Source organism: Chiloscyllium punctatum, chromosome 8, assembly GCF_047496795.1.
Source record: "Chiloscyllium punctatum isolate Juve2018m chromosome 8, sChiPun1.3, whole genome shotgun sequence".
In the NCBI taxonomy this organism is placed as follows: Eukaryota; Metazoa; Chordata; class Chondrichthyes; order Orectolobiformes; family Hemiscylliidae; genus Chiloscyllium; species Chiloscyllium punctatum.
In genome coordinates this window covers 45375985-45403153 of record NC_092746.1, presented here as the reverse complement: position 1 = coordinate 45403153, position 27169 = coordinate 45375985, and the positions used below count along the sequence as shown (strand labels likewise).

The 27169-nt window shown below is 41.6% G+C and overlaps 1 protein-coding gene across 2 annotated transcripts in view; it reads right to left on the bottom strand.

The window, feature by feature from the left end:
* The window catches only part of pdk4 (pyruvate dehydrogenase kinase, isozyme 4), a 77629-nt gene that overhangs the window by 11122 nt on the left and 39338 nt on the right, over positions 1-27169 (bottom strand). For both annotated transcript variants that reach the window (XM_072575454.1, XM_072575455.1), the window contains exons 6-9: positions 25443-25520; positions 11245-11321; positions 6849-6947; positions 3693-3803 (exon numbers count right to left, since the gene is read on the bottom strand). In XM_072575454.1, the coding sequence (XP_072431555.1) occupies positions 3693-3803; positions 6849-6947; positions 11245-11321; positions 25443-25520 (365 nt within the window). The remainder of the gene's footprint in view (positions 1-3692; positions 3804-6848; positions 6948-11244; positions 11322-25442; positions 25521-27169) is intronic.

Genomic DNA, 27169 nt, shown 5'->3' with positions numbered 1-27169 from the left:
CAACAATTTCTGTTTGGTTTCTGATTTCCAGTGTCCACAGTTCTTTTGTTTTTCTTACATTTAAAAAAACCACTAGTACTCAGTGTAGCAACATCCAGGTGCACTCAACAGGAGTACACTGTACTAAGTTTTGTCAGTGGAGCACAGAGACCGATGGCCAAACTGTTTCGCACAATGGTGTGAAGGCAGCTCGTCTCCTGTTGAAACTGTTTTGCAATGGCACTGCAGGTCATGCAAGAGCACTCTGGAGCCAGTAATCAGCTCTCCAGTTTCTAAAGCATCTTCCCCACTTACCAATTCAGAGAATTAACATTCAAAGGTTTTTTAGGAATACAAGTTATGTTGAAATGTGCTTTCATGAAACAATTTTTAGAACTATTCTATAACTTAATGCATACATTTCTGCACATACAAATATATAGAAACACTAAACCTGAAGTATTTTCCACCACTGTAACATATAAACTATAAAAAGAAAACAAAATACTTATGGGATTAAAATAAATTAATTAAATAGCTCTTTCAAAGAGCTGGCATATAGATGATGGGCCAAATAGCCTCCTTCTATACTGCATTATTCTATGATAATGCCTTGGACGTACTCATTTTATAATAATTTACTTGATACTTTCTTATTTCCTTAAATTAAGTTTGTTTGTTTAGTTTTGCATCAAGTGATTTTTCTCCCCTTTATGCCAGGAGCCAAGCTAAGTTCAAACCCATTTTAACATTTACCTACATATTTTCTTGAATGTAAATGTTTCAATTTCTTACAAAAGTATTGATTTCCTGACTCACACGCCCTTTGATGGCCAGCGATCTAGGAGCAATAGATTACAAAATTTTCCTTATAATGCTTTGCCATTCCTGAGAAACTCAGATTACATCTGACACCACCTCCATAATAACTATTTTACCATCAATTGAACATGTTTTGCTTTTAGAACTCCAACGTTACATGGTTTCCACCATACTTAGCTTCTATAATGGTCTCAGTAGGAAAATCCAACATGAATCCCACAGACTTCATATGACTTTGATCCTTGTTTTCTATCTCTCAAAGCCTATGAACTTTACCTAAGTCTGGTAATCTTTTTCTTATTTGGTATGGGAAAATTACAGACTTGGGAGTTTGGAAATGACTTGCTTTGCATGGCTGTCTGATGTTGAATAAATCCTAAATCAGAATATTTGTCAGGTTCCACACAGATTAGTACTGGGACCAGAACTGTTTACAATATATGTAGATGACTTGGAGGAAGAATGCGAATGTACTGTAGCCAAATTTGCAGATGACCCAAAAACAGGTGGCAGGCAGGTTTGTGCAAAGGATACAGTACACAGAGATATTGTTATGTTAAGTGGGCAAAAAGTTGACAATGGAGTATAATGTGGAATTGTTCATTTTGGAAGGGAGAACAAAAGAACAGAATATTATTTCAATGGAGAAAGCTACAACAAAAATGAAGTTGGGGGTAGTTGTGCTTGAAACACAGAGAGCTAGCACATAGGTGCAGCAGGCAATCAGGAAGGCTCATGGAACGTTTACCCTTATTTCAAGAGAATTGCAGTGTAAGAGTGGGGATGACTTACTGCAACTGTACAAGATGCTGGCGAGGCCACATTTGGAGTACTGTTAGCAGTTTTGGTCCACTTATTTAGGGGAAGATTTTACCTTATTGCAAGCAGTTCTGAGAGAATTCACAAGAATGACTCCTGATGTGGAGGGATTAAGCAGGTTGAGACTCTACTCACTGGAGTTTAAAAGAATGAGAGATGATCTCATTGAAACATACAGGATTCCTAAGGGGCTTGATAGGTAAATGCTGAGAAGGCATTTTTGCTCATAGGAGAGTCCAGGGGCATTGGACACTGTCTCTGAATAAAGGGGTACCAGTTAAGACTGAAATGAGGAGGAATTTTTCCTCTCAGAGTTGTAGAACTCCTTGCCACAAACAGCTGTTGGAACCAATTTCTTGTGTTTATTTAAGGCTGAAATAGATAAATTATTGATCAGTCAGGGAATCAAGGGTTATGGGGAAAATGTAAGAAAATTTATATGAGGACTGTTGGATCAGCCATGATACGATTGAACGGCACAGCAGGCTCAAGGGCCAAACGATCTACTTCTGTTCCTAATTCTTATGGTCCTATGTGCTGATATGTGCAATTTGAAATACATGCATATTAATGGAACAACAAATTAAATGAGTGCACAGTGCATTGAATGATAACACAACTGGGTCATCCACGACTGAAGACTGGCATTCAATATTCAGGCATAAAATGGGTAAGGTTAAGAAGACTGGGGATATCTATATATTGTTGAAAAATATGGTGCTGGAAAAATACAGCAGGCCAGGCAGCATCCGAGGAGTAGGAGAATCGACGTTTCGGACATAAGCCCTTCTTCAGGAATGAGGCTGGTGTGCCAAGCAGGCTGAGATAAAAAGGTAGGGGGGAGGGAATTTGGGGGACGGGCACTGGGAATACGATAGGTGGAAGGAGGTGAGGACGATGGTGATAGGCCGGAGAGGGGTGGGGGCGGAGAGGTCGGGAAGAAGATTGCAGGTCAAAAGGGTGGTGCTGAATCCGGGGGTTGGAACTGAGATAAGGTGGGGGGAGGGGAAATGAGGAAGCTGGATAAATCTATGTTCATCCCGTGTGGTTGGAGGGTTCCCAGGTGGAAGATGAGGCGCTCTTCCTCCAGGCGTCGTGTTGCCATGGTCTGGCGATGGAGGAGGCCAAGGACCTGCATGTCCTTGGCAGAGTGGGAGGGAGAGTTAAAGTGTTCAGCCACGGGGTGGTTGGGTTGGTTGGTGCAGGTGTCCCAGAGGTGTTCTCTGAAACGTTCCGCAAGTAGGCGGCCTGTCTCCCCAATATATAGAAGGCCACATCGGGTGCAGCGGATGCAATAAATGATGTGTGTGGAGGTGCAGGTGAATTTGCGACAGATATAGAAGGATCCATTGGGGCCTTGGAGGGAGGTGAGGGGGAGGTGTGGGTGCAAGTTTTGCACTTCTTGCAGTTGCAGGGGAAGGTGCCTGGAGTAGATGTGGGTTTGGTGGGAGGTGTGGACCTGACGAGGGAGTTGCGGAGGGAGTGGTCTCGCCGGAATGGGGAGGGAAATATATCCCTGGTGGTGGGGTCTGTTTGGAGGTGGCGGAAATGACAGTGGATGGTACGATGTATCCGGAGGTTGGTGGGGTGGAAGCTGAGGACCAGTGGGGTTCTGTCCTGGTGGCGATTGGAGGGGTGGGGTTCAAGGGCGGTGGTGCGGGAAGTGGAGGAGATGCAGTGGAGAGCATCATCGACCACGTCGGAGGGGAAATTGCGGTCTTTGAAGAAGAAGGCCATTTGGGTTGTTCGGTAGGGGAATTGGTCCTCCTGGGAGCAGATGTGGCGGAGGCGAAGGAATTGGGAATACAGGATGGCGTTTTTATAGGGGGCAGGATGGGAGGAGGTGTAATCTAGGTAGCTGTGGGAGTCGGTCAGTTTGTAGTAAATGTCTGTGTTGAGGTCTAGGAAGAGGAGGGAGAAGTCTGAGACAGTCCAGGTAAATTTGAGGTCGGGGTCACAGGCTCCAGTCAACATCAACATTTTAAGGAAACAAGGAGAAAAATTTATGAGGGATGTGGAAGACAAAACCAGCAATGCAGATTTATATGTAATTATATATAAGGATTACTTACCAGTGGAGCTGTTTGGAGATTCTGTACTACTGGCTTGGGAGCTGTGGAATACATGTAACTGAACAATCGATCAATTTTACGGAGAGGGACGCCACCACCCCTGTCAGAAATCTAAAAGCAAAGGTAATTTTGATCATCATAACTGCTGGTTTCATAAGAAAACCCAGAAGCAAGAATAAAAAACAAAGTAGCAAAATCTATTTTTCCTTAATTGGAATACAAGTCAAAATTATATTCTGCCAAATACAATCACAAGAATAGGAATAAGGAAGGCCATCTAGCCTATTGATTATTGTATTCAGAAATCCCAATCACACCCTTCATAACATCCAACTGCCTCATAAATGATTCAAGGATATTTTCTAGACTGGATTATTTGTGTTTATTCCATATATTGATCACTGTACCTGGGTTAAAGAAAAGATTATGATACAACCTCATATGAGCCTTACTGAATACTTTAAGAGACTCAAATTTGCTTCCACCACTGGTTCCCCTTTATTTGTCATACTTGTTATCTCTTCAAAGAATCCTAATCAATTTTCCAGGCATGATTTCCCCTTGATGAAGCCATGTTGATTCTGTCTGATTATATTATGACTTAATACTATATCTTAATACTTAAGATCCTGAAGTGATTTGACAAGGTGGAGGCTAAGAAGACTTTTCCCTTGTGGGGATGTCTAGAACTAGGAGACATGGTTTAATCATTAAGGGCCTCTCATTCAAAACCGAAATAAGGAGAACTTATTTTCGCTCAGAGGGCCGTTAGTCTGTAGAATGATCGTCCCCAGAGACCAGTGCAAGTTTTGCCACTGAGTGCATTCAAGGCTGAGTTAGATAAATTTTTGATTAATAAAGGAGTCATGGGTTATAGGACACAGATGGTAGAGTGAAATTGAGGCCACAATCAGATCAACCATGATTTCAACAAATGGTAGAGCAGGCTTCAGGGGCCAAATTATCTTCTCCTCCTCCTAACTTTATATATTCAAAGACTTCAATCTATTTATTTTAAAACTGTTAAGACCTTTGCGAGAAAAGAATGAATTTTGGAGAAAATGCAATGAACAATTGTGCTGTAATACCATATACTAGATTTGAAATGATTATAAAATTATATTCTCCTCTAGTTTAAATCTGTGTCTGCTAGCCTTGTTCTATTTGTGCCATTTAAAGTAAGGTGAAAATTATATTTTTCTTTACTATTTGCAATACGTACCTCTAGACAGTTACTATTCAGACACAATCCATGAATGCTACTCTGCGTCGGTTTCCATTAAGTTTCACCTGCAATTGTTCTGCCTACTTGATTATTTACTCCATCTTCCACTAACTCCTTAGTTGCTTCAGTCAATTTCAATTCCCCCCTAGTGTCATCAGAAATTTTCTTAATCTTAGTCAAAAAAGTAAATTAGAAATACTGTTAAGCCCTGACTAAATGATCATCCAGGAGAAAGTGAGGACTACAGATGTTGAAGATCAGAGTCGAAAATTATGGTGCTGGAAAAGCACAGCTGGTCAGGCAGCATCCAAGGAGCAGGAGAATCAATGTTTCGAGCATAAGCTCTTCATCAGGAATGAGGTTTGTGGCCCAAGGGCACCGAGAGCTAAATGGGAGGGGGCTGGGGCTGGGACGGAGGTGGTGGCGGGGGGGGGGGGGGGGGGAGATAACTTGAAATCTGATAGGTAGATGAAGGTGGAGGTGAAGGTGATAGGTCGGAGCAGAGAGTGGTGCAGATAGGTGGGAAGGAAGATAGACAGTTCAAGACGGTGGTGCCAAGTTGGAAGGTTGGATCTGGGATAAGGTGGCAGGCAGGGAAATGAGGGAACTAGTGAAATTCACATTGATCCCGTGTGGTTGGAGGGTCCCAAGGTGGAAGATGAGGCATCCTTCCTTCAGGAGTTGGGTGGCTAGAGTTTGGCGGTGGAGGAAGCCCAAGACTTGCATGTCTTTGACAGAATAAGGTGGGGGGGGGGGGTTGCAGTTAAGGTGTTCGGCCAGGGTGGTGGGGTTGTTTGGTGCATGTGTCCCAGAGATGTTCTCTGAAACGTTCCGCAAATTGGCACCCTGTTTCTCCAATGTAGAGGAGACCACATCGAGAGCCACAGACACAGTAGATGAGGTGTGTGGAAGAACAGGTAAATCTCTGTCAGATGTGGAAGGATCCTATGGAGCTTTGGACAGAGGTGAGGGTGGAGATGTGGGCACAGGCTTTGCACTTCTTATGTTGCAAGGGAAGGTGTCAGGAGTGGAGGGTGGGTTAGGTGAGCATGGACCTAACAACGGAGTCACAAAGGGAATGGTCTTTCCAGAACACAAATAGGGGTGGGGAGGGAAATATATCCCTGGTGGTGTGATCTGTTTGTAGGCAGCAGAAATGGCAAAGGATGATGCGATGTATCCAGTGGTTGGTGGGGTGGAATGTGAGGACCGGGGGTGATTTTGTCCTTGTTGTTATTGGTGGGGTGGGGTTCAAGGGCAGAGGTGCGGGAAGTGGAGGAGATGCACTGGAGGGCACCGTCAACCACATGGGAGGAGAAATTGCGGCAATCTGGGATGGTCTGTGGTGGAATTGGTCCCCTTGGGAGCAGATGCAGTGGAGGCAAAGGAATTAGAAATAAAGAATAGTATTTTTACAGGAGGTTGGGTGGGAGTCGATGTAGTCCAGGTAGCTATGGGAGTCAGTGGGTTTGTAGTAGATGTCTGTGTTGAGTCAGTCACCTGAAATGGAGATGGAGAGGTCCAGGAAGGGGAGGGAGGTGTCTGAGATGGTCCAGGTGAACTTGAGATCTGGGTAGATGGTTTTCATGATGTTGATGAACTGTTCATCCATCCCACTCAGTACTTCCCCTTTACCATTGACTTAAGGAATAAGGGACAATAAAGTTGGCAGGTACCAATGACTGCTGTCATGCCAATTTTGAATAAAAGCTTCATAGCAGCCTGCTTCTATTTACTGGTGTCTCTAATGTGTTGAATTATTTGCCATAATTAGTTTTGCTGATGAACAAATCCATTCTATCAGCTGTTTCAGCATTGTGATTAATGTCATCCATCCGTGGGGATACTTTTTAAATCAATCTCAAACTATTATCTCTTATAATAACATTAATCAGGTCTCTTTGATACTGTCTGAGCTGAATTAAACTTACTTTAATGGTAAGGTCTTCGTTTCCTAAAGCAACCATTACTTTAATAGGAGGGAGAGTAGTACTGGATTCATTATTCTCCACTGTAGCTCGCATTGCATTCTGAAATAGAACAGAAAACCAGTGGCACAGCTTATAAAAATGTTATGATATTTGTTGGGCAAATTTCTGATTACACCTATATTTTCTAATCAAATTTCTGATAAGATTATCGCTCATTGTTGTCATTGTTCTCATCGCTACCAGTTCAGATAAAAACCACAATGTTGATAGTATCCACAATCTATAAAATTTAATTCTATAAAATTTATATTCAGCAAGATTTTCTTCTTGCCAGATTAACTAGCCCCTAAGTGCTCATACATTTCCAATTAGTGGCCATTTCTATTTGAGAACATTCTTTAAAGTTGTTTTTGGTAAGATTTTCATAGCTGATGTGAATGAATTCCAAACGAAAACAGAAAAACTAATCAATATTCCAAAACTACCAGGAATACTATACTAAATATAAAAAGCATTTGAAATTCAAAGCTTGTGAGAAGATTTGTAGCTCGGGTGCTCGTTGTTGTGGTTCTGTTCGCCGAGCTGGGAATTTGTGTTGCAGACGTTTCGTCCCCTGCCTAGGTGACATCCTCAGTGCTTGGGAGCCTCCTGTGAAGCACTTCTGTGATGTTTCCTCCGGCATTTATAGTGGTTTGTCTCTGCTACTTCCGGTTGTCCATTCCAGCTGTCCGATGCAGTGGCCAGTATATTGGGTCCAGGTCGATGTGTTTGTTGATAGAATCTGTGGATGAGTGCCATGCCTCTAGGAATTTCCTGGCTGTACTCTGTTTAACTTGTCCTATAATAGTAGTGTTGTCCCAGTCAAACTCATGTTGCTTGTCATCTGTGTGTGTGGCTACAAAGGATAGCTGGTCGTGTCGTTTCGTGGCTAGTTGGTGTTCATGGATGCGGATCGTTAGCTGTCTTCCGGTTTGTCCTCTGTAGTGTTTTGTGCAGTCCTTGCATGGCATTTTGTACACTACGTTGGTTTTGCTCATGCTGGGTATTGGGTCCTTTGTCCTGGTGAGTTGGTGCCTGAGAGTGGCTGTTGGTTTGTGAGCCATTATGAGTCCTAGTGGTCGTAGTAGTCTGGCTGTCAGTTCAGAAATGTTCTTGATGTATGGTAACGTGGCTAGTCCTTTGGGTTGTGACACGTCCTTATTCCGTTGTCTTTCCCTTAGGCATCTGTTGATGAAATTGCGGGGGTATCCGTTTTTGGTGAATACATCGTAGAGGTGTTCTTCTTCCTCTTTTTGCAGTTCAGGTGTGCTGCAGTGTGATGTGGCCCTTTTGATCAGTGTCTTGATGCAACATCTTTTGTGTGTGTTGGGGTGGTTGCTTTCGTAGTTCAGGACTTGGTCTGTGTGTGTGGCTTTCCTGTATGCCTTTCTGGTGAATTCTCCGTTCGGTGTTCTCTGTACCATCACGTCTAGGAATGGGAGTTGGTTGTCCTTTTCTTCCTCTCTAGTGAATCTGATTCCTGTGAGTGTGGCGTTGATGATCCGGTGTGTGTTCTCTATTTCTGTGTTTTTAATGATTACAAAGGTGTCATCCACATATCTGACCCAGAGTTTGGGTTGAGTTTGCAGTAAGACTGTTTGTTCTAATCTTTGCATTACAGCTTCCGCTATGAGTCCAGAGATGGATGAGCCCATGGGTGTGCCGTTGATTTGTTCATATATTTGGTTGTTGAATGTGAAGTGTGTTGTGAGGCATAGGTCCAGTAGTTTGAGTATGCAGTCTTTGTTGATCGGTTCCCCATCTTGTTGTCTGTTCTGTATGTCCAGAAGGTTGGCTATTGTTTCTCTGGCTAGGGTTTTGTCGATAGAGGTGAACAGTGCCATTACATCGAATGAAACCATGGTTTCTTCCTTGTCTATGTGTATATTTCTGGTGATGTCCAAGAATTCCTGCGTTGACTGTATAGAGTGTCCGGATCTGCTGATCAGGTGTTTCAAATTCTGTTGTAGTTCTTTAGCCAGTTTGTGTGATGGTGTCCCTGGTAGTGATAAGATGGGTCTGAATGGGATGTCTGGTTTGTGCACTTTGGGTAGTCCATAGAATCTGGGGGTGTTGTTGCTTTCAGGTTTCATTCTCTGTAGGTCAAACCTGGTTTTCTGTCCGTTTTTTTGCAGGTTCCTCAGTGTGTTGTTTATCTTATTGGTGAGCTCTGGGGTGGGGTCAAACTCTCTCTTTTGGTAGGTGTTGGTATCTACAAGTAGTTGTCCTGCTTTCTGGATGTACTCTGCTTTGTCCAGGATGACTGTCATTCTGCCTTTGTCTGCTGGTAGTATGATTATGTTCTAATCATTTCTTAGTGTTTTTAGTGCTTCCCTCTCCTTGGTATTGAGGTTGTGTGTTTGTCTTTTCCTTGTTAACAGGGGTATGATACTTTGTCTCACTGTTCGTTGTGTCTCTTCTGTCAGTCCATTGTTTCTGAGTGTGCATTCTAGTACTGCTAAGAAGTCTACTGCCTATGCATCCTTGTGGTTATAGTTGAGTCCCTTGGCCACTATTGTTCCTTCCATGTCTGTGAGCTGTCTATGGGAGAGGTTTCTAACCCAGGTATGTGTTGTGGTGTCCTCTCTGTTGTGTGTCAGTTTGGCCATTTTTTCTTTTAGTGCCGTTTTTTTGCAATGCGTGGTCCTGTTCTGTCCTACGGTGACGGCCTGTTCTATGGTCCGGGTCCATTCCTGATTGGTGGTTTTTGAAATTAACGATTTTTGGCACAATTTCTTGTCTGTATTTGTGTAGTCTGTCATATGCGTCTGTAATCATTACCTGGATCATCCTGAATCCGTTCTGTCTGGCTGTGTCCCTGGCTTGTGGGTTGTTGACTAGTGGTCTGTATCTGACACATGGTGGAAGGATTCGATTCTTTCGGCATTCGTGCAGGAACCGGAGTTGTTCGTATGTGGCGCTTAGGCGATTGGCACAGGGTTCCCACTTCCTGGCTTGTCTTAGCGTCTCTCGCCCGTAGGTGTTCAAAGTTTGTGAGAAGTTTTGTAGCTCGGGTGCTCGTTGTTGTGGTTCTGTTCGCCGAGCTGGGAATTTGTGTTGCAGACATTTCGTCCCCTGTCATGTATCTGGATGACACCTTTGTAATCATTAAAAACACAGAAATAGAAAACACACACCGGATCATCAACGCCACACTCACAGGAATCAGATTCACTAGAGAGGAAGAAAAGGACAACCAACTCCCATTCCTAGACGTGATGGTACAGAGAACACCGAACGGAGAATTCACCACAAAGGTATACAGGAAAGCCACACACACAGACCAAGTCCTTAAGTACGAGAGCAACCACCCCAACAAACACAAAAGAAGTTTCATCAAGACGCTGTTCAAAAGGATACTGCAGCACACTTGAACTGCAAAAAGAGGAAGAAGAGCACCTCTACAATGTATTCACCAAAAACAGATACCCCCACAATTTCATCAACAGATGCCTAAGGGAAAGACAACGGAATGAGGACATGCCACAACCTAAAGGACTAGCCACGTTACCATACATCAAGAACATTTCTGAACTGACAGCCAGACTACTACGACCACTAGGACTCATAACAGCTCACAAACCAACAGCCACTCTCAGGCACCAACTCACCAGGACAAAGGACCCAATACCCAGCATGAGCAAAACCAACGTAGTGTACAAAATCCCATGCAAGGACTGCACAAAACACTGCATAGGACAAACAGGAAGACAGCTAACGATCCGTATCTATAAACACTAACTAGCCACGAAACGACACGACCAGCTATCCTTTGTAGCCACACACACAGATGACAAGCAACATGAGTTTGACTGGGACAACACTACTATTATAGGACAAGCCAAACAGAGTACAGCCAGGAAATTCCTAGAGGCATGGCACTCATCCACAGATTCTATCAACAAACACATCGACCTGGACCCAATATACCGGCTACTGCAGCGGACAGCTGGAATGGACAACCGGAAGCGGCGGAGACAAACCACTATAAATGCCGGAGGAACATCACAGAAGTGCTTCACATGAGGCTCCCAAGCACTGAGGATGTCACCTAGGCAGGGGACGAAACGTCTGCAACACAAATTCCCAGCTCGGCGAACAGAACCACAACAAGCATTTGAAATGCCCCAAAACTGCAGCAACATGAATTTCAAATTACAGAATTGAAGGGCATTCCCCATTCTCACTCTGCACAGCCATTTTAGATTTCAATTGTGATCACAGCATTATATTTCACTGAATTTTATTCATCAAACCAATGGCTAAACAACTGTACTGGACCTCTATGACTCTATAAACCACTGCCATGTTTCACACTTATCGTTACAGTAGACAGCAACAGGTTGCTGACTCTTACCTTAAAAAGTTCAAAAAGCATGTGGTACAAATGGGAAGGAACATAGACAATTTGAATCGGTTGCCCTCGGGTTTTTCCTTTGGAAGAGAAGGGAAGAAAAATTATGCATGTAGATAATGGCAATTGCTTTGCTGTATTTAAAAGTTATGAAGTCAAATATTTTGTTCGGCTCTACTTAAAAATTATTTCCATTATGTCAAGGTAAATAAATAGCAATGTTATCTGTGCTGCTAATTTGGTCACAGGCTTATTTACCTCCACTAAATATCTCAGTGTTCAAAATTCACACATCATATTCAAAATAACAAGTTGGCTTTGGTAGATCTCTTAATTATAGAGCTTGATTAGAAAATACACACACAATTTTAGTTATAATTTACAGGGGAAGCAAGACAAATCAAATCTTTGACTTAAAAAGTTCTTAAATTTTAGTCATAATTTTGGTTTCATGTAGGCTACATACACATTTCTAAAGCATAAACAGATTTTCAAATAAAGTTTTCTTATATATTTATGTTAATCATGCATCTGTGGGTTCAATCCCAAATCAAAACATGAGACCATATACAAGGTGGATGTTTCAATGAAATACTGAACCTCTATTTGTTGAAAACAGTAAACAAATGCCCTGATCCTTGTTCAGATGTTTGCATGAAATTTTTTAAAACAAAACTCAAATTATTCCTGTAGTTTAAACAACGGACCTATCTCAACCAACACAATTGCAACAGATTTAGTTCGGCATTCTGCTCACCATCCTGTATGCAGATTATTTATTCGTATAAATTGTTGTGAAAGGGATTAAGACCCTGGAGCAACTTTGTGGATGATGCCACAGAGCTCTATAATTATGCGTGTGAAATCCACAAATGGGTGGAGTCAGAACACTCTGGGAAAAGCTCACAATGAGACACACTTGAATATGTGACTCTGTGCAAATGGATGTGAATACTCAAAAAGCATTGATTAATTATTATGTAACTATTGATCAGGGTCTGGTATGTATTGACTATGTATAGTAGTAGTAGTAAGTATGAGAGCATAATCAATGGTGCTACTTTCAAATATGAACTTAACGACAGTTCTTGACTTTGCCTTCTTCAAAACCAATCTGTCAGGAACTAATTGTGCCTCCCATGCTCAAATACAAATCATTCATGTATACAACAAACAGCAGGGGTCCCATGCCAGGCCCTGTGGAACACCTTTTGAAACATCTTTCCATTCGCAACAGCAACCACTGACCATTACCTTTGGGTTTCCTGGTACTAAGCCAACTTTGGATCTAATTCAATGCATTACCCTGCATCTCATCAGCTTTTATTTTTTTTAACCAGTCTGCCAGGCCTTCTAAAATCCATGTTGACAACACCCACTGCACTATCCCCATCGATAATCCTTGTCACTTCCTCAAAGAATTTAATTGAATTTGTAAGGCATAACCTCCCCTTAACAAAGCCATGCTGACTAACCCTTACTATACCATGTCTTTCTAAGTGACAGTTTATTCAATTTTACAGGATTGATTCTAACAATTTGCCCAAACTAAAGTAAGACTAACTGACCAAAATTGTTTAGTATTTCACTTGTACCCTTTTCAAACAATGGAACCACATTTGCATTCCTCCTGTCCTCCAGCACCTCACCTATATCCAGTGAATGTGTTTAGGATGCCACCCACTGAACTGAAGAAGTGTCATATAACTTGAAACTTTAACTCTGTTTCTTTCTTCACAGAAGCTGCCAGACCTGCTGAGTTTCTCCAGCACTTTCTGTTTTTACTTGAGATAGCCACCTCATCCACTTAAAACAAAATGCAGATAGATGCCTCCAATGTTGAAATTTGCCTCAAAGGATTTCAGGCCCAGTGCTTCTATATAAATCTCACCAGACCCTCTCAGATTCCAAACTAAGTTTTATATTTACTTTTCTCGGTAGTATCTACATAATGTGTGCACTAAGCATTAAAACACTGGAGAGAGAAAAGCATACTGATTGCCTCAGGCTAACAAGAATCATCACAAGTATTGCAGGCAAAAAAAGCACAGTCTTTCCTCTCAGTTCTGAATTCCCGTATTGTCACCAAATTCCCCATCTTTGTGCTTTATTTACATTGCACTTAATTTTTAAAATAACAATCAATCAGCAGATAATTTTTGAAGTATGGTTATGTGAAGCTAAGCTGCACTGAAATACTAAAGAAATCCAATATTTTGAGTTCCTAAGAATGACTTAAGAGTAAAGCACTTATGGTTGAGTTTTTGGGGTTTAATGGAAACAAGGAAGAGGGTTCAGAGTGCAATTGTGGTATTGATGAAAGACAAGGACTCATCATGAGAAATGCTGGAACTAAAGGGAAAAATTGGGTGTCATCCATTAGGTAACTTAAAACACAAACCTGTTCATAGTGATTGAATAGACTGGAGCAAATAGAGGAAAATTATGTCAAAATTGGTTCGGAAAAATGTGAAACAATAAAGGTCAATATTCTCTTCAGGAAAGTTAGCACTTTTCCATCAGAATGGTAGACAGATTGTGAACAGCAGTCACAGAAGTTACAGGAGAAAGCACCAGGGTGGTTGCTGAATGGGCAGGCAGATAGTAGTTAGTGTCTTTTGATTATTTCTCCATTTACCTGTTGGAAACAATTTTACAATACATGCTACCTAGCGAGCCTCCCTAACCAGTTGCTCAATTATCAGGAAATCACTGGACAGCACACTATATCCTGATGATTAACTTTAATGTGTGCACCATTTTTTGATATGGTTGCAGTGTAGTCAAGGGTCACCATCAAAAGAGTGCACTGATAAAAAATCAGCCTTGTAATTTTATATTATAGAATATCAGGACCACTGCAGTGCTACTGCTAGGCATAATGTACAATTGTGGGAAATATCACCCTGCAGACATAGGAGATTTTCATTTCTTTAGCAGATATGATTATAATTTCACAACTGCAATGAGTTATGTGTGGTAGCCTCAAAGGTTAAAAACTATTAAGAACTGTAAAATCTCATTTTGATGTGATCACCTTCCACACTCATTTCAGAGGTTCATTTCAACTGTTCAAATTCTTGTTTCGAAGGCAGCTATAAACTGGAAGTTACTGTTTCTGCTTTCCTTCGTAAATAATAAAAATACACATTACTGAATGTGTTTACGCAGGTTTTCTTAATCAGGATTGAGGAAAATGTATCCTTGCTTCTCACTGCAATTACACATTAATATTATAACTCAGTACATAAAATTTGCAAATAGATAGAAAGCAGATCAAAATGCTATTTATTCTGCAGAATACCACAAATGAGTTTAACTGTCTGTGTATAGGACCATGAGAGGTAAAAGGAGTAGAGCATTGAGCCCGTCCAGTCTGCTTCACCATTCAATGAAATTGATAATTTTGTTTTTAATCATTCACGAGGTGTGGGTCAGCATTTATTTCTCATTCCTAATTGTCTATAAAGCAGTTAAGGGTCAAACACAATTAAAAATCTGTCACTCTCAGCTTTAAATACTAAATGACCCCGCCTCCAAAGCTTTCTGCAAAGAACTAAAAATATTCACTACCCACTGAGAGAAGAAATTCCTTTCCATCTATGTTTTAAATCTCAGATCTAATTTATACAATATTGATCTTGATGAAGGAACTGAGGGCATTCTGGCTAAATTTGCAGATGATACAAAGATAGGTGGAGGAACAGGTAGCATTGAGTAGGCTGGGAGGCTGCAGAAGGATTTGGACAGGTTAGGTGAGTGAGCAAAGAAGTGGCAAATGGAGTATAACATGGGAAAGTGTGAGGTCATGCACTTTGGTAGGAAGAATAGAGGCACAGATTATTTTCTAAATGGGGATAAAATTTAAAAATCTGAATTGCATAGAGTCCTCACCCAGGATACTCCTCAGGTAAACTTGCAGGTTGAGTCTGTAGTTAGAAAGGCAATTACAATGTTGGTATTTATTTTGAGAGGACTAGAATATAAAAGCAGGATGTACTTCTGAGGCTTTAAAAGGCTCTGTAAAGACCACATTGAGTGTATTGTGAGCAATTTTGGGCCCCATACTTCAGGAAGGATGCACCGAAGTGAGTCCAGAGGAGGTTCATGAGAATGATCCCAGGAATGAAAGGCTTAACATATAGGAACGTTCGAGGACTCTGAGTCGATACTCGATGAAGTTTAGAGGATGAGGGGGGATCTAATTGAAAATTACAGAATACTAAATGGCCTAGACAGAGTGGATGGTGGGAAGATGTTTCCATTATCAGGAGAGACTAGGGGCCGAGGGCACAGCCTTAGAATAAAGGGAAGACCCTTTACAATGGAGATGAGGATATACTACTTCAGCCAGAGAGTGGTGAATCTATGGAATTCATTGCCACAGAAGGCTGTGGAGGCCAGGTCATTGAGTATATTTAAGATAGAGATAGATAGGTTCTTGATTGTCAAGGGGATCAAAGGTTAGGGGGAGGAAGCAGGAGAATGGGGTTGAGAAACTTATCAGTCATGATTGAATGGGCCAAATGGCCTCACCTCTGCTCTGATATCTTATGGTCTTATGATCTAAGATTATGCCCTCTCCCACAAGGGGAAACAACTTTTCCACATCTATCCTATTATGTCACCTAAGAAGTTTATGTGTAACATTAAGGTCATCTTTCATTCTTCTAAACTCCAATGGTTACAGGCCCAACTTATTCAACCTATTCTCATGAGATGGGATCAGCATATGAACCTTCTCCAAACTGCCTCCAATGCCAATATTATCTTGCCTTAGATAAGGACTCAAAAACTGTTCACGCTATTTCTGCTGTGGTCTGACAAGTGCCTTGTGTTGTTTTAGCAAAATCACCCTATATTTTTACTTTATTCCCTTTGACATGAAGGCCAACATTTCATTTTCCTCCCCATACCTGAACAATATTGAAATTAACAGCAATGACTTAAAAAGAGACTAATGTTTGTTAAAGGCATTACAGGTTGCTATCGGAGGTGAAGATGATCACTTCATCAACTGTCAATGTAAATTTATTGATACTCAGTGCCAAACGCAATAAAAGTTGAATGATTGATCTGGAATAGAAAGGAAGTCAGAGTGCAGCAGGCAATGTAATGTGCTGGTCACACAGTTAGCACAACACATTCACCAAATTGGTGTACATGCTAAGGTTGAAGAATGAACAGCATTGCTTTATGGTTTTTGTCATTACTCTATCAGTGAGAGGCAACAGTGCATTGCTAATGCTTGTCAGTGTAAACAGCTGCCTTTTAAAGATGGCCTGGATGTAGGTGGTGCTGGTTTTCTTGTGAGTGGTATGTCATTCTGGGAACTGTGCATGGTAAGGTGCACCGAGAATCAGATATAAGGGATATCATAGCGAAGGGGTAGGTAGTTAGTGAGGATGTTTGATTAGGTACACCAAGAATTCTTGAGGGGTTTTGTTGTGAGAATCCCTCCTAAAAATCTGACACGTGGTTAGCCAATAAAATGTAAGATTAAACCAAATGAAACTATTTTACCCAATGGCCCTGTTTCAGTTGCAGAAGCAACTGTTACAATACAATGGCTTTAAGAGGTGTATTTTGCCCTGGCCTTTGTTTTGAAGAGAGGTTTTGAACCATAGGTAGGGAGCTGTGTGGTCCAAGCCAATAAAGTAAACAGTTTATGAGGCCTTGGGTTTTTTTTAAAATGTCAGAACAACAGAAGCAGGATGAATGGATGGAGTCAGGTTCCCACAGATCCAGGGTTTTCATTTAACTTTCAGCAGTTGCTGGGGTTTGAAGCTGGTTGTGGAAACTGCTGCATCTCTCCCTCTATTACAGCTAAAAGCTTGGGGTCTCTTCCGGCTGCCAGAATTGCATGTGAGATGATCTGTTTTGCTGATTTTGTCTTTGCCAAGAATGTGTTTATTGGATGTTACTATATTGGAACAGTTATTTCTTAAAGGCTAAATAATTTTTCCAATAGAGTTAAAGTTATACTAATTCTTCTTTTTTTTGTTTGTATTTTAACTGGAGTTAAGAATACATTATGTTTTGCTTAAAGCCAAATCAAATTCCACCTGAAATACAGCACCTTACACTTGCCTTTAAATAAGATAAAAGTTAGGGTCTAGACTATCTCCTTGATATAGTTGCAGGGGGTTTGATCTGGTCCATAACACAAGACAATGTAAAAGTTATGCATATAAACTCACAGGGTGATTGTCCTATTCAAAATCGTTAGGGGAGGACACAAGACTGTTTTGCCAGGTGTATCATGCCTTAAGGAGCACTTTGTGGTGCTAGCTACTCTAAAAGTGGCCTGGACCATTAGTGTGGAACCATATATGACACGACAGAAGTAGCCTGGGAAAGATCTAACAGAAACTCAACTTCAATTTAAAGAAGCTGTTGATCTATCTCTGTAAAGTAAGAATTATAAGATATTTTCATTCTCCACCCAGTGTTAACATGGGGGCCAGTTGGCAAGACAGATAGCATGTGAGTAAGATTAGTGCCAGCAGCATCGTGTCAGATCCTTGTTCAGGATGAGGCAGACTTAAAGTCTACCAAGAGCAGTATAGAGGTATAGAAGATGCAGTCGCCAAATTTAGATTATTATGGATATCCAGAGGCAATGATACAAAGTGGAAAGAAAAGCCATTGCTTAAAATGATTATACCATAATTGTATATTATTGCTGCATTAGTCATCCATTAATTCAGTGGACCTAAGTTAATGTCCAACCATGGCAGATGGTGAAATTTGAATTTTTAATAAATCTGGAAGTAAAAGTGTGATGATGATGATAAACCCACTGTTAATTATTGATTGCTTTAAGGAAGGACATCTGTCAAACTTGCATGGTCTGGCCAAATTGAGACTCTAGACCTACAGCAATGCGGTTGACTCTTAAATAACTTCTGAAAATGGCGTGAGAAACCACACAGTTGCATCTAACCGCTGAATTTTTTTTTAAATTCTGAAATTGGATGGCTCATCTGTCATCAATTTAGGCACCAGAAATGGCAAAGGCAAATTCAACACTGTCAACTCTGCAAAGTCCTCCTTACTAACACTTTGGGGCTCTTGTGAAAATTGAGGGAGCCATTTAGTAGACTTAATCAAGTATCAATCTGACATTGTGATACTCATGGAATCATACTTTACAGCTAACTGTTCCAGACAACGCAATCACTATCGCGGGGCATGACCTGTCCCAATGGCAGTGCAGACCCATAAAGCTGGCAGCACAGTAGAATACAGTCAGAAGGGAGTTACCCTGGAGTTCTCAATATTGATTCTGTATCCCATGTTGCTTTGTGGCATCAGGTCAAATACAAACAAGGAAACCACCTGCTGATTACCATGTTCCAACCCTCCTTTAGCTGATGAATCGGACATATTCCATGTTGAACATCACTTGGAGGAAGCGGGAAGGGTGGAAATTGCGCAGAATGTGCTCTGGGTGAGGAAATTCAACATCCATCAGCAAGACAAACTCAGCAGCAAAACCATAGACAGGTTGGTTGAGTCATTAAGGACATAATTACAAGACTGGATTTGCAGCGTGGTGAGGGAAACAAGAAGAGGGAAAAATCTACTTGAACATGTTTTCATCAATCTGCCTGCTCCAGATGTATCTGTCTAATACATAATGACAACCACACAGTCCTTGTGGAGACATAATCCCATGTTCACATTGAGGACACCCTCAATCATGTTGTCATAGCATTGTAGAAGTCTACAACAAAGAAAAAGGTCCTTTGGTGTATTAAGATTGCACAAGTCAAAAGCAATCAATTCACTATTCTAATACTATTTTCCAGCATTTAGGTCATATCTTTGTATGCCTTGATATCGCTTGTATATATCTAAATACCTTTTAAATATTATGGGGGTATCTGCCACTACCACCTTTCCAGGCACTGACGTTCCTGTATCCAGCCCATATCCCTCCAAACCCTTTCTTTTCATATACTCATCCAGATACCTTTTAAATGTTGCAATTGTATGAGTCTTCACCACTTCCTCTGGCAATTTATTCCATACACGCACTACCTTCTGTGTGAAAAAGTTGCCCCATAGGTCCCTTTATATCTTTCCCCTCTTACCCTAAACCTATGCCCTCTAATTCTGGTCTCCCCCACTCCAGGGAAAAGACCTTGTCTGTTTACCCTATCCATGCCCATCATGATGTTATAAACCTCTATAAGGTCACCCCTCAGCCTCTGACACTCCAGGCAAAACAGCCCCAGCCTATTCAACCTCACCCTGTAGCTCAAATCCTCCAATCCTGGCAACATGCTTGTAAATCTTTTCTGAACCCTTTCAAGTTTCACAACATCCTTCCAATAGGAAGGAGACCAGAATTGCAGGCAATATTCCAACAGTGGCCTAACCAATGTCATGTACAGCCGCAACATGACCCCCCACCTCCTGTACTCAATTCTCTGACCAATATAAGAAAACATACCAAATACCCTCTTCACTATCCTATCTACCTACTATTCTATTTTCAAGGAGCTATGAACCTGCTCTCCAAGGTCTCTTTGTTCAGCAACACTTGCTAGGTTGAGTAGATTGGATCATTTTCATTGGGAAGAAGGAGGACCTGATTGAGGCCTACAAAATAATGAAAGGTATAGACAGGGTGGATAGCAAGAAACTTTTTCTCACAGTGGAGGACTCAATACTAGGGGTCACAAGTTCAAAGTGAGAGGGAAAATGTTTAAGGGAGTTATACATGAAAAGTTCTTTATGCAGAGGGTAGTTGGTACCTGGAATGTGTTGCTAGCAGATGTAGTAGGGGCAGGAACGATAGCATAATTTAAGATGTATCGAGACAGATACATGAATGGGCGGGGAGCAGAGGGATACAGATCCTTAGAAAACAGACAACACATTTAGATAAAGGATCTGGGTCAGCACAGGCCTGGAGGGCCGAAGGGCCTGTTCCTGTGTTGTAGTGTTCTTTGTTCTTATGCACATCATAATTTTATACCTGTGAATCATGTCCCCCCGCAATCTCCTCTGCTCCAGGGAAAACAACCCTAGTCTATGCAATCTCTCTTCATAACTGAAATTCTCCAGCCCAAGCAATATCCTGGTAAATCTCTTCTGTGCCATCTCCAGTGCAATCACAATCCTCCTATAATGTGGATCCTAGAACTACAAACAACTCTAGCCATGGCCTAATCAAATTTTATACAGTTCCAACAATACCTCCCTGCTCTTAAAGTCGATGCCTCGACAAATAAAAGAAAGTAGCTTAAATGTCTTCTTAGCCACTTTATCTACCTATCCTGTTACCTTTCGTGACTGGTGGACCTGCACATCAAGGTCCGTTTGATCTTTTTGCTTCTCAGGGTCCTACTGTTCATCAGGTATTCTCTTGCTTTGTTTGTCCTACCCAAGTGCATCATCTCACACTCGTCCAGATGGAATTCTACTTTCCACTGATCAGCCTATATAACTAGCCCATTTATATCTGTGGCTAGACTTTAAGCGGATCTAGCAACTCAAGACAGGGAAGTGAATGTACTAAAGCCAGATTTGTAGAGGACACAAAAATACGTGGGAAGGCAAGTGGTAAGAATAGCACAAAATCTGCTGAAGGATATAGACAGGTTAAGTGTATGGGTAACCACTTGACAGGTGGAAAATAATGTGGGAAAATGTGACCTTTTTATATTTCGCAGGAAGAACAGAAGGGGTGAGCATTATTTAAATTTAGACAGATTGCAGAAAACCACAGCCCATGGGGATTTGGGTGTCCTTGCTCACTCAGCAGGTCATAAAGAAGACAATTGGACTACTGGCCTTTATTTCAAAGAGAATAGCATCTAAAAATAAAGGGCTCACTAAAATTATACAAGGCACTCATGAGACTATAGCTGGAATTTGTGAACAGTTTTGGTCCCCTTAGAAAGATGTACTAGCATTGGAGGCTTTCCAGAGAAAGTTCACTTGGTTGATCTTGAGTAATGAGGAGAAATGTTCTTCTGAGGAAAAGTTGAGTATATCGGGCCTGTACTCATTGGAGTTTAGAAACATATACAATTCCTCGGGGGCTGACAGGGGAGATGATAAGAGATTGTTTTCCCTCATGAAAGAGCTAAGGACCAGCATATACATAATCAAACATTATCTCAGAGAATGCGGTTGCCCATTTAAGATAGAAATGAGGAGAAAGTCCATCTCTTAGAGGGCAGTGAATGTGCAAAATCCTTTACTGCAAAGGGCTGCAGATATGGAGTCATTAAGTATATTCAAGACCAAGACTGACAGATTGTTAATCAGTAAGTTAATCAAGAATAATGGGGAAATAGCAAAAACGTGGAGTTGAGGATTATGATGTCAGCCATGATCTCACTGAATGGCAGAGTAGGCTTGATGGGCTGACTAGCCTTCTGCCTATGTGATCTTATCACTGAACAGCACCTATTCCATCCATGATGATATTGTGCTAAAGAGTAGGCCAGAGGCCAAGAATCCTATAGCAAGTACCCGATCTCCTGACTGCCTAAAGTTTGTACACCATCTACAAAGCATAAGGCAAAATGGTGATGGAATACACCTCGTTCCCTGGAATCTTGATACCCAGGATAAAGCAGCCCAATTGGTTGGCACAAGTATTCTCTCACTTTACCACCAACATAAAGTAACCCCCAGTGGTGTATACCATCTGCAAGATACCACCGGTTGGATAAACAGTGGTATACAGTTGGGAGGGAGTTGCCCTGGGACTCCTCAATATTGACTGTGGACCCATGAAGTCTCATGGCTTCAGGTTAAACATGGACAAGGAAGCTTCCTGCTGATTACCATGTACCATCCACACTTGTCTGCTGAATCAATATTCCTCTATGGAGAAAGCTCTGAGAACGCAAAGGGTGCAAACGTACTCTTGGTAGAAGATTTTAATGATCAACACCAAGGGTGGCTCGGCAGCAGCGCTACTGATCATGCTAGTCAGGTCCTAAAGGACATAGCTGCTAAACTAGTGTGGAGATGGTGAGGGAACCAAGAGGGAAAAACATACGTGACCTCACCCTAATGAAACTGTCCGCTGCAGATGCATCCATACATGACAGTATTGATAACAGTGACCAGTGTACAATTCTTGTGGACGAAGTCCCACCTTCACATTGAGAATACCCTCCATCATGTTGTGTGGCACAATCACTGTGCTAAATGCAATAGACTTTGAGCAGCTTTAGCAACCCAAGACTGGGCATCAGTGAGGCACTGTGGGCCATTAACAGCAGCAAAGTTGTATTCCAGCACAATCTGCAACCTCATGGTCCATCATATCCTCACTCAACCATTAATATCAAATTAACATCAGGGGATCAACTCTGGTTCAATGGAAAGTGAAGAGAGGGGCATGCCAGGAACAGTACCCAAGAATACCTAAAAATGAGGTGTCAACCTGGTGAAACTACCAAATAGGATTACTTGCATGCCCAACAGCATAAGCATCAAGTGATAGACTGAGATAAGTGATCCCACAACCAATAGATCAGATCTAAGCTCTGTAGTCCTGTCATGCAACTCCCTCCCAACTGTATACCGCTGTGCCTCCATCTCTGCTGGGTTTGTCCAACCGGTGGTATCTTGCAGATCCTGTCATGAATGGTGGTGGACAGTTAAACAACTCACAAAAATCCCCATCCTCAATATGGAAGAGTCCAGCACATCAGTGCAAAAGATAAGGTTGAAACATTCGTAGCAATCTTTAGCCAGAAACACGAAGTGGATGACACAAGGGTCACTAGCATTTCAGATAATGATTTTGATTCTTTATTCACTCCATGTGATACCAAGAACTGTTGGAGACACTGAATACTGAAAAGGCTAAGGGCCCTGACAACATTCCAGCAAATGTCGTGAAGAATTATGCTCCAGAATCTGCCGCTCCCCTGGCCAAGCTATTCCAGTCCTGTTACAATACTGGCATCTATCCAACAATGTGGAAAATAGCCCAGGCATGTCCTGTAACACATAAAGCAGGGCAAACCCAACCCGGCCAATTACCATCCCATTAGTTCACTCCTGATCATCAGTAAAGTGATGGAAGGTGTTTATCAACAGTGTAGCGCATCAAGTAACACATGCTCAGTGACACCCATTTGGATTCTGCCAGGGCCACTTAGCTCCTAACCTCATTACAGCCATGGTTCAAACATAGCCAAAAGAGCTGTTTTCACGGGGTGAGGTGAGAGGAATTGCTGTTGACATCAAAGTCACATTTGACCAAGTGTGGCATTAAGGAGCCCTAGCAAAGCTGGAGTCATTGGGAATTGGGGGAAAAATCTCCACTGGTTGAAATATTACTTGCCTCTTGACAGCCCAAGCCTGGGTATTGTCCAGATCATCTTGCATTTGAACATAGACTGTTTCTGTATCTGAGAAATTGTGAATGGTGCTGAGCATTGTACAATCAAAGGTGAAGTCGTACCTGGCACATAGGAGGACGACATTGTTGGAGGTCAGTCAGCTCAGCTACAGAACATTGCTGCAGGAATTCCTCAGCATAGTGTCCTAGACTACTTTATCAATGACCTTTCATATAGAAATGAAAATGTTTGCCCAGATTGCACAATGTTCAGCACCATTCGCAATTCCTCAGATACAGAATCAGTTCATGTTCAAACGCAACAAGATCTGGACAATATCCAGGCTTCGGCTGTCAATAGACAAGTAACATTTGCATCACACAAATGTCAGGCAATTACCATCTCCAATAAGAAACAATCAAACCACCACCCCTTGATATTCAATGGAGTTATCATCACTGAATTTCCCACTATCAATATCCTGAGAGTTACCATTGACCAGAACCTCAACTGGACTCACCTGGAAATGGGTCTAGGTGGGTTACTCTTCAGAGGGTCGGTGTGGACTGGTTGGGCCGAAGGGCCTGTTTCCACACTGTAGGTAATCTAATCATATAAATACAGTGGCTTTAAGGGCAGATCAGAGATTAGCAATACTGCAGTGAGTAATTCAACTCTGATTCCCCAAAGCCTGTCCATCATCAAAGCAGAAGTCAGGAGTGTGATGGACAGGAGTATGATGTACCCAATTGGGTGCAGAACTAACAACATTTAAGAAACGTGATGCCACTCAGACAAAGAAGCCCACTTGATTGGTACTGCATGTACAAGCATCCATTCTCTCCACTACCAATGCTCTGTAGCAGCATTATGTACAATCTACAAGACGCACTATGGAAGTTCACCAAGGCTACTTAGACAGCACCTTCCAAACTCATGTCGAAGGATAAGGGCAGATAATACTTGGGAACACCACCACTTTCAAGTGCCTCTATAAGCCATTCATCATTCAGACTTGGAAATTTATCACCATTCCTTCACTGCTGCTTGGTCTAAATCCTAGAATTCCCTCACTAAGGACATTGTGGATCGCATGTGGACTACAACAGTGCCACTTTCTCAAAGACAACTAGGAATGGGCAATAAATGCTAACCAGCCATCGATGTCCACATCCCACAAATGAATCAAAAAAAGATACACTATAGAAATTCACCAAGACTCCTGAAGACAACTTTCTAAATCCACAACTGCAGACATCCAGATGGACAAGGTCAGCAGATTCATGGAAACACCATCACCTGCAAGTTCACTGCCTAGCCACTCAACATCTTGACTTAAAAATGTCACAATTCTTTCACTGTTGCTGGGTTAAAATCGTGGGACTCCCTTACTAGCAGCGTGATGATGCACCAACACAAAATGGACCGCAGCAGTTCAAGTAGGCAGCTCACCATCTTTTCAAAGGCATTAAATGCTAATCCAGCAGCAACACCCACATTCAATGAATAAACAAAAACCCTTCAATCCAGAAATCGGAATTCACTAGTTGTTTGGAATTTGATCATCAGATCCCACAGCTCTCAGATCTACCACTCACAATGTTGCAATCATTCATTTTAGTAGCAGATTAGGGAGAGAAGGGGTTAAGACAGAAAAATATAATGAAGGCCATGATGTGGATAGGTAGATCTTAAAGACAATGCCTCCTGGAATTTGGAGTGGTGGTGAGAATACAGGTAAGAGGCAGCATTAATCCTGGAAATGAAGGGATCCGTATTTCTCTATCCTTGAGGATAATCCTGGAATAGGAGTACAAACTGACTATCTTGAGAGCAATACAAAAATGAAACAGGCAGACGACAATTGTAACTTACCATTGAATTGATTGATTAGCACCTCAGGAGAAGTCAAATAATATTGATCACAAAGCACTTTTGCACTTTCACAGGCATCTGTGAAACAACCAAACATAAGATCGTGTCACCTTCGACTTGATGAACTCTTAAAATCAGAACTAAGCTTACACTATAGATTTGGAATCCTTTATACTATAAAAAAATCAACACTGAATATTGAAGCTTCAAAATACACATTCAGTATTACATTTCTCCTGAAGGATTAGGGTATGATTTTCAGATTGAACAGATTATTTTGTGTACTATTATTTACTTTACTTTCTTTATTTCATTTAGTTAAAGATCAACATTAGAAAATCATTGAGCTACAACAAACAGAATGGCTTTGGAAAACTTTCTAGTATATCTACAGTACAGCAGAAGACAGACAGCCCATTAGAATGACCCTGAAAAACACAGCAAGCCAGGCAACATCAGGAGGTGGAGAAGTCAACGTTTCGACCTGACTCCACCACCTGATACTGCCTGGCTTGCTGTGTTTTTCCAGCCTCCTGCATGTCTTCCTTGGATTCCAACATCTGCAGGCTTTTTTTGTCTCTAACTAGTTAGAATCACCCTGACCTTCCAGTTGCTTGCAATTTCAATATCTTACTCTCATGCCAACATTTTATTATAGGCCTGCTGCAATATTCCAATGAAGCTTAACTCAAGCTGGAGGAACAGCATCTCATTTTCCACAGGCATTTTACAGCCTTCAGGTTTCAGCATTGAATTCAGCAAAGCATGAACACTGTCCTTCAATGTAATAACCATATTTCCCCCATCCCCTCTCCCCACTGTGTTTTGTTTATATCTTGTTGGCAAGAGCTGACCTATTTTGTCCTGTGCAAACCTACCATTCACATATACTCTACATCTCAGTATCTTCTTTACCACCATTAGTTCTCCCTTTCCTCTGGACACCCTCACCATGTTTCACTCGCAGTACCTCTTTTGTCAGCAGCATTATAAAGATAATTTTCCAGGTCTCTTAACCGCCAAAGAAGAGTCTTTGGATTCAAACACTATTTCTACCTCTAGAAGTGTTGCCAGACCTACTGAGCTGCTCCAGCATATTCTGTTTTTATTTCAGATTTCCAATATTCACAGTATTCTGCTTTTATTATGCAAGGTCTGGATGTGAATGCAAACAAACACAAGTGACAATATGTCGACTCAGTCTCATGCAGTGCTTTAATCCTGGTGAAGCCTGAGATAAAAAGTTTTATGTTAAATCTGAATGGAACACTGAAAAATATAGAATCTAGCTAGGGAGGGGATCATTCGCCATTTCAATCAGGATGTTGGCAGTGGAGATGAGTTAAAGCATTCTGAAAATTAGTGGCATGGAGAAAGATATGGGGACAGAATTTTCTCAGGCACTGAACAAGATGATCAGAAGTCACATGACACCAAGTTATCGTCCAAATGGTTTATTTGTAATCACAAGCTTTCAAAGCGCTGCTCCTTCATCAGATGAAGTCAACGACATGAGCATTGACGAGAGAGTTGGGAAAATACTCCAAGAAACTAGATGGTGACAATTCCTGACATGAATTGGTACCTGGCAGCAGCAGCTCATTGACATGTTCTCCTGACTTCCATTTTGGTGCATCTCAGGGCTCTAAACATGCTTTCTTAGCATTCATTCACTATGCAACTATTTGATGCACACAGCATCTCTGCCTTCCCTTACCTATTTGAGC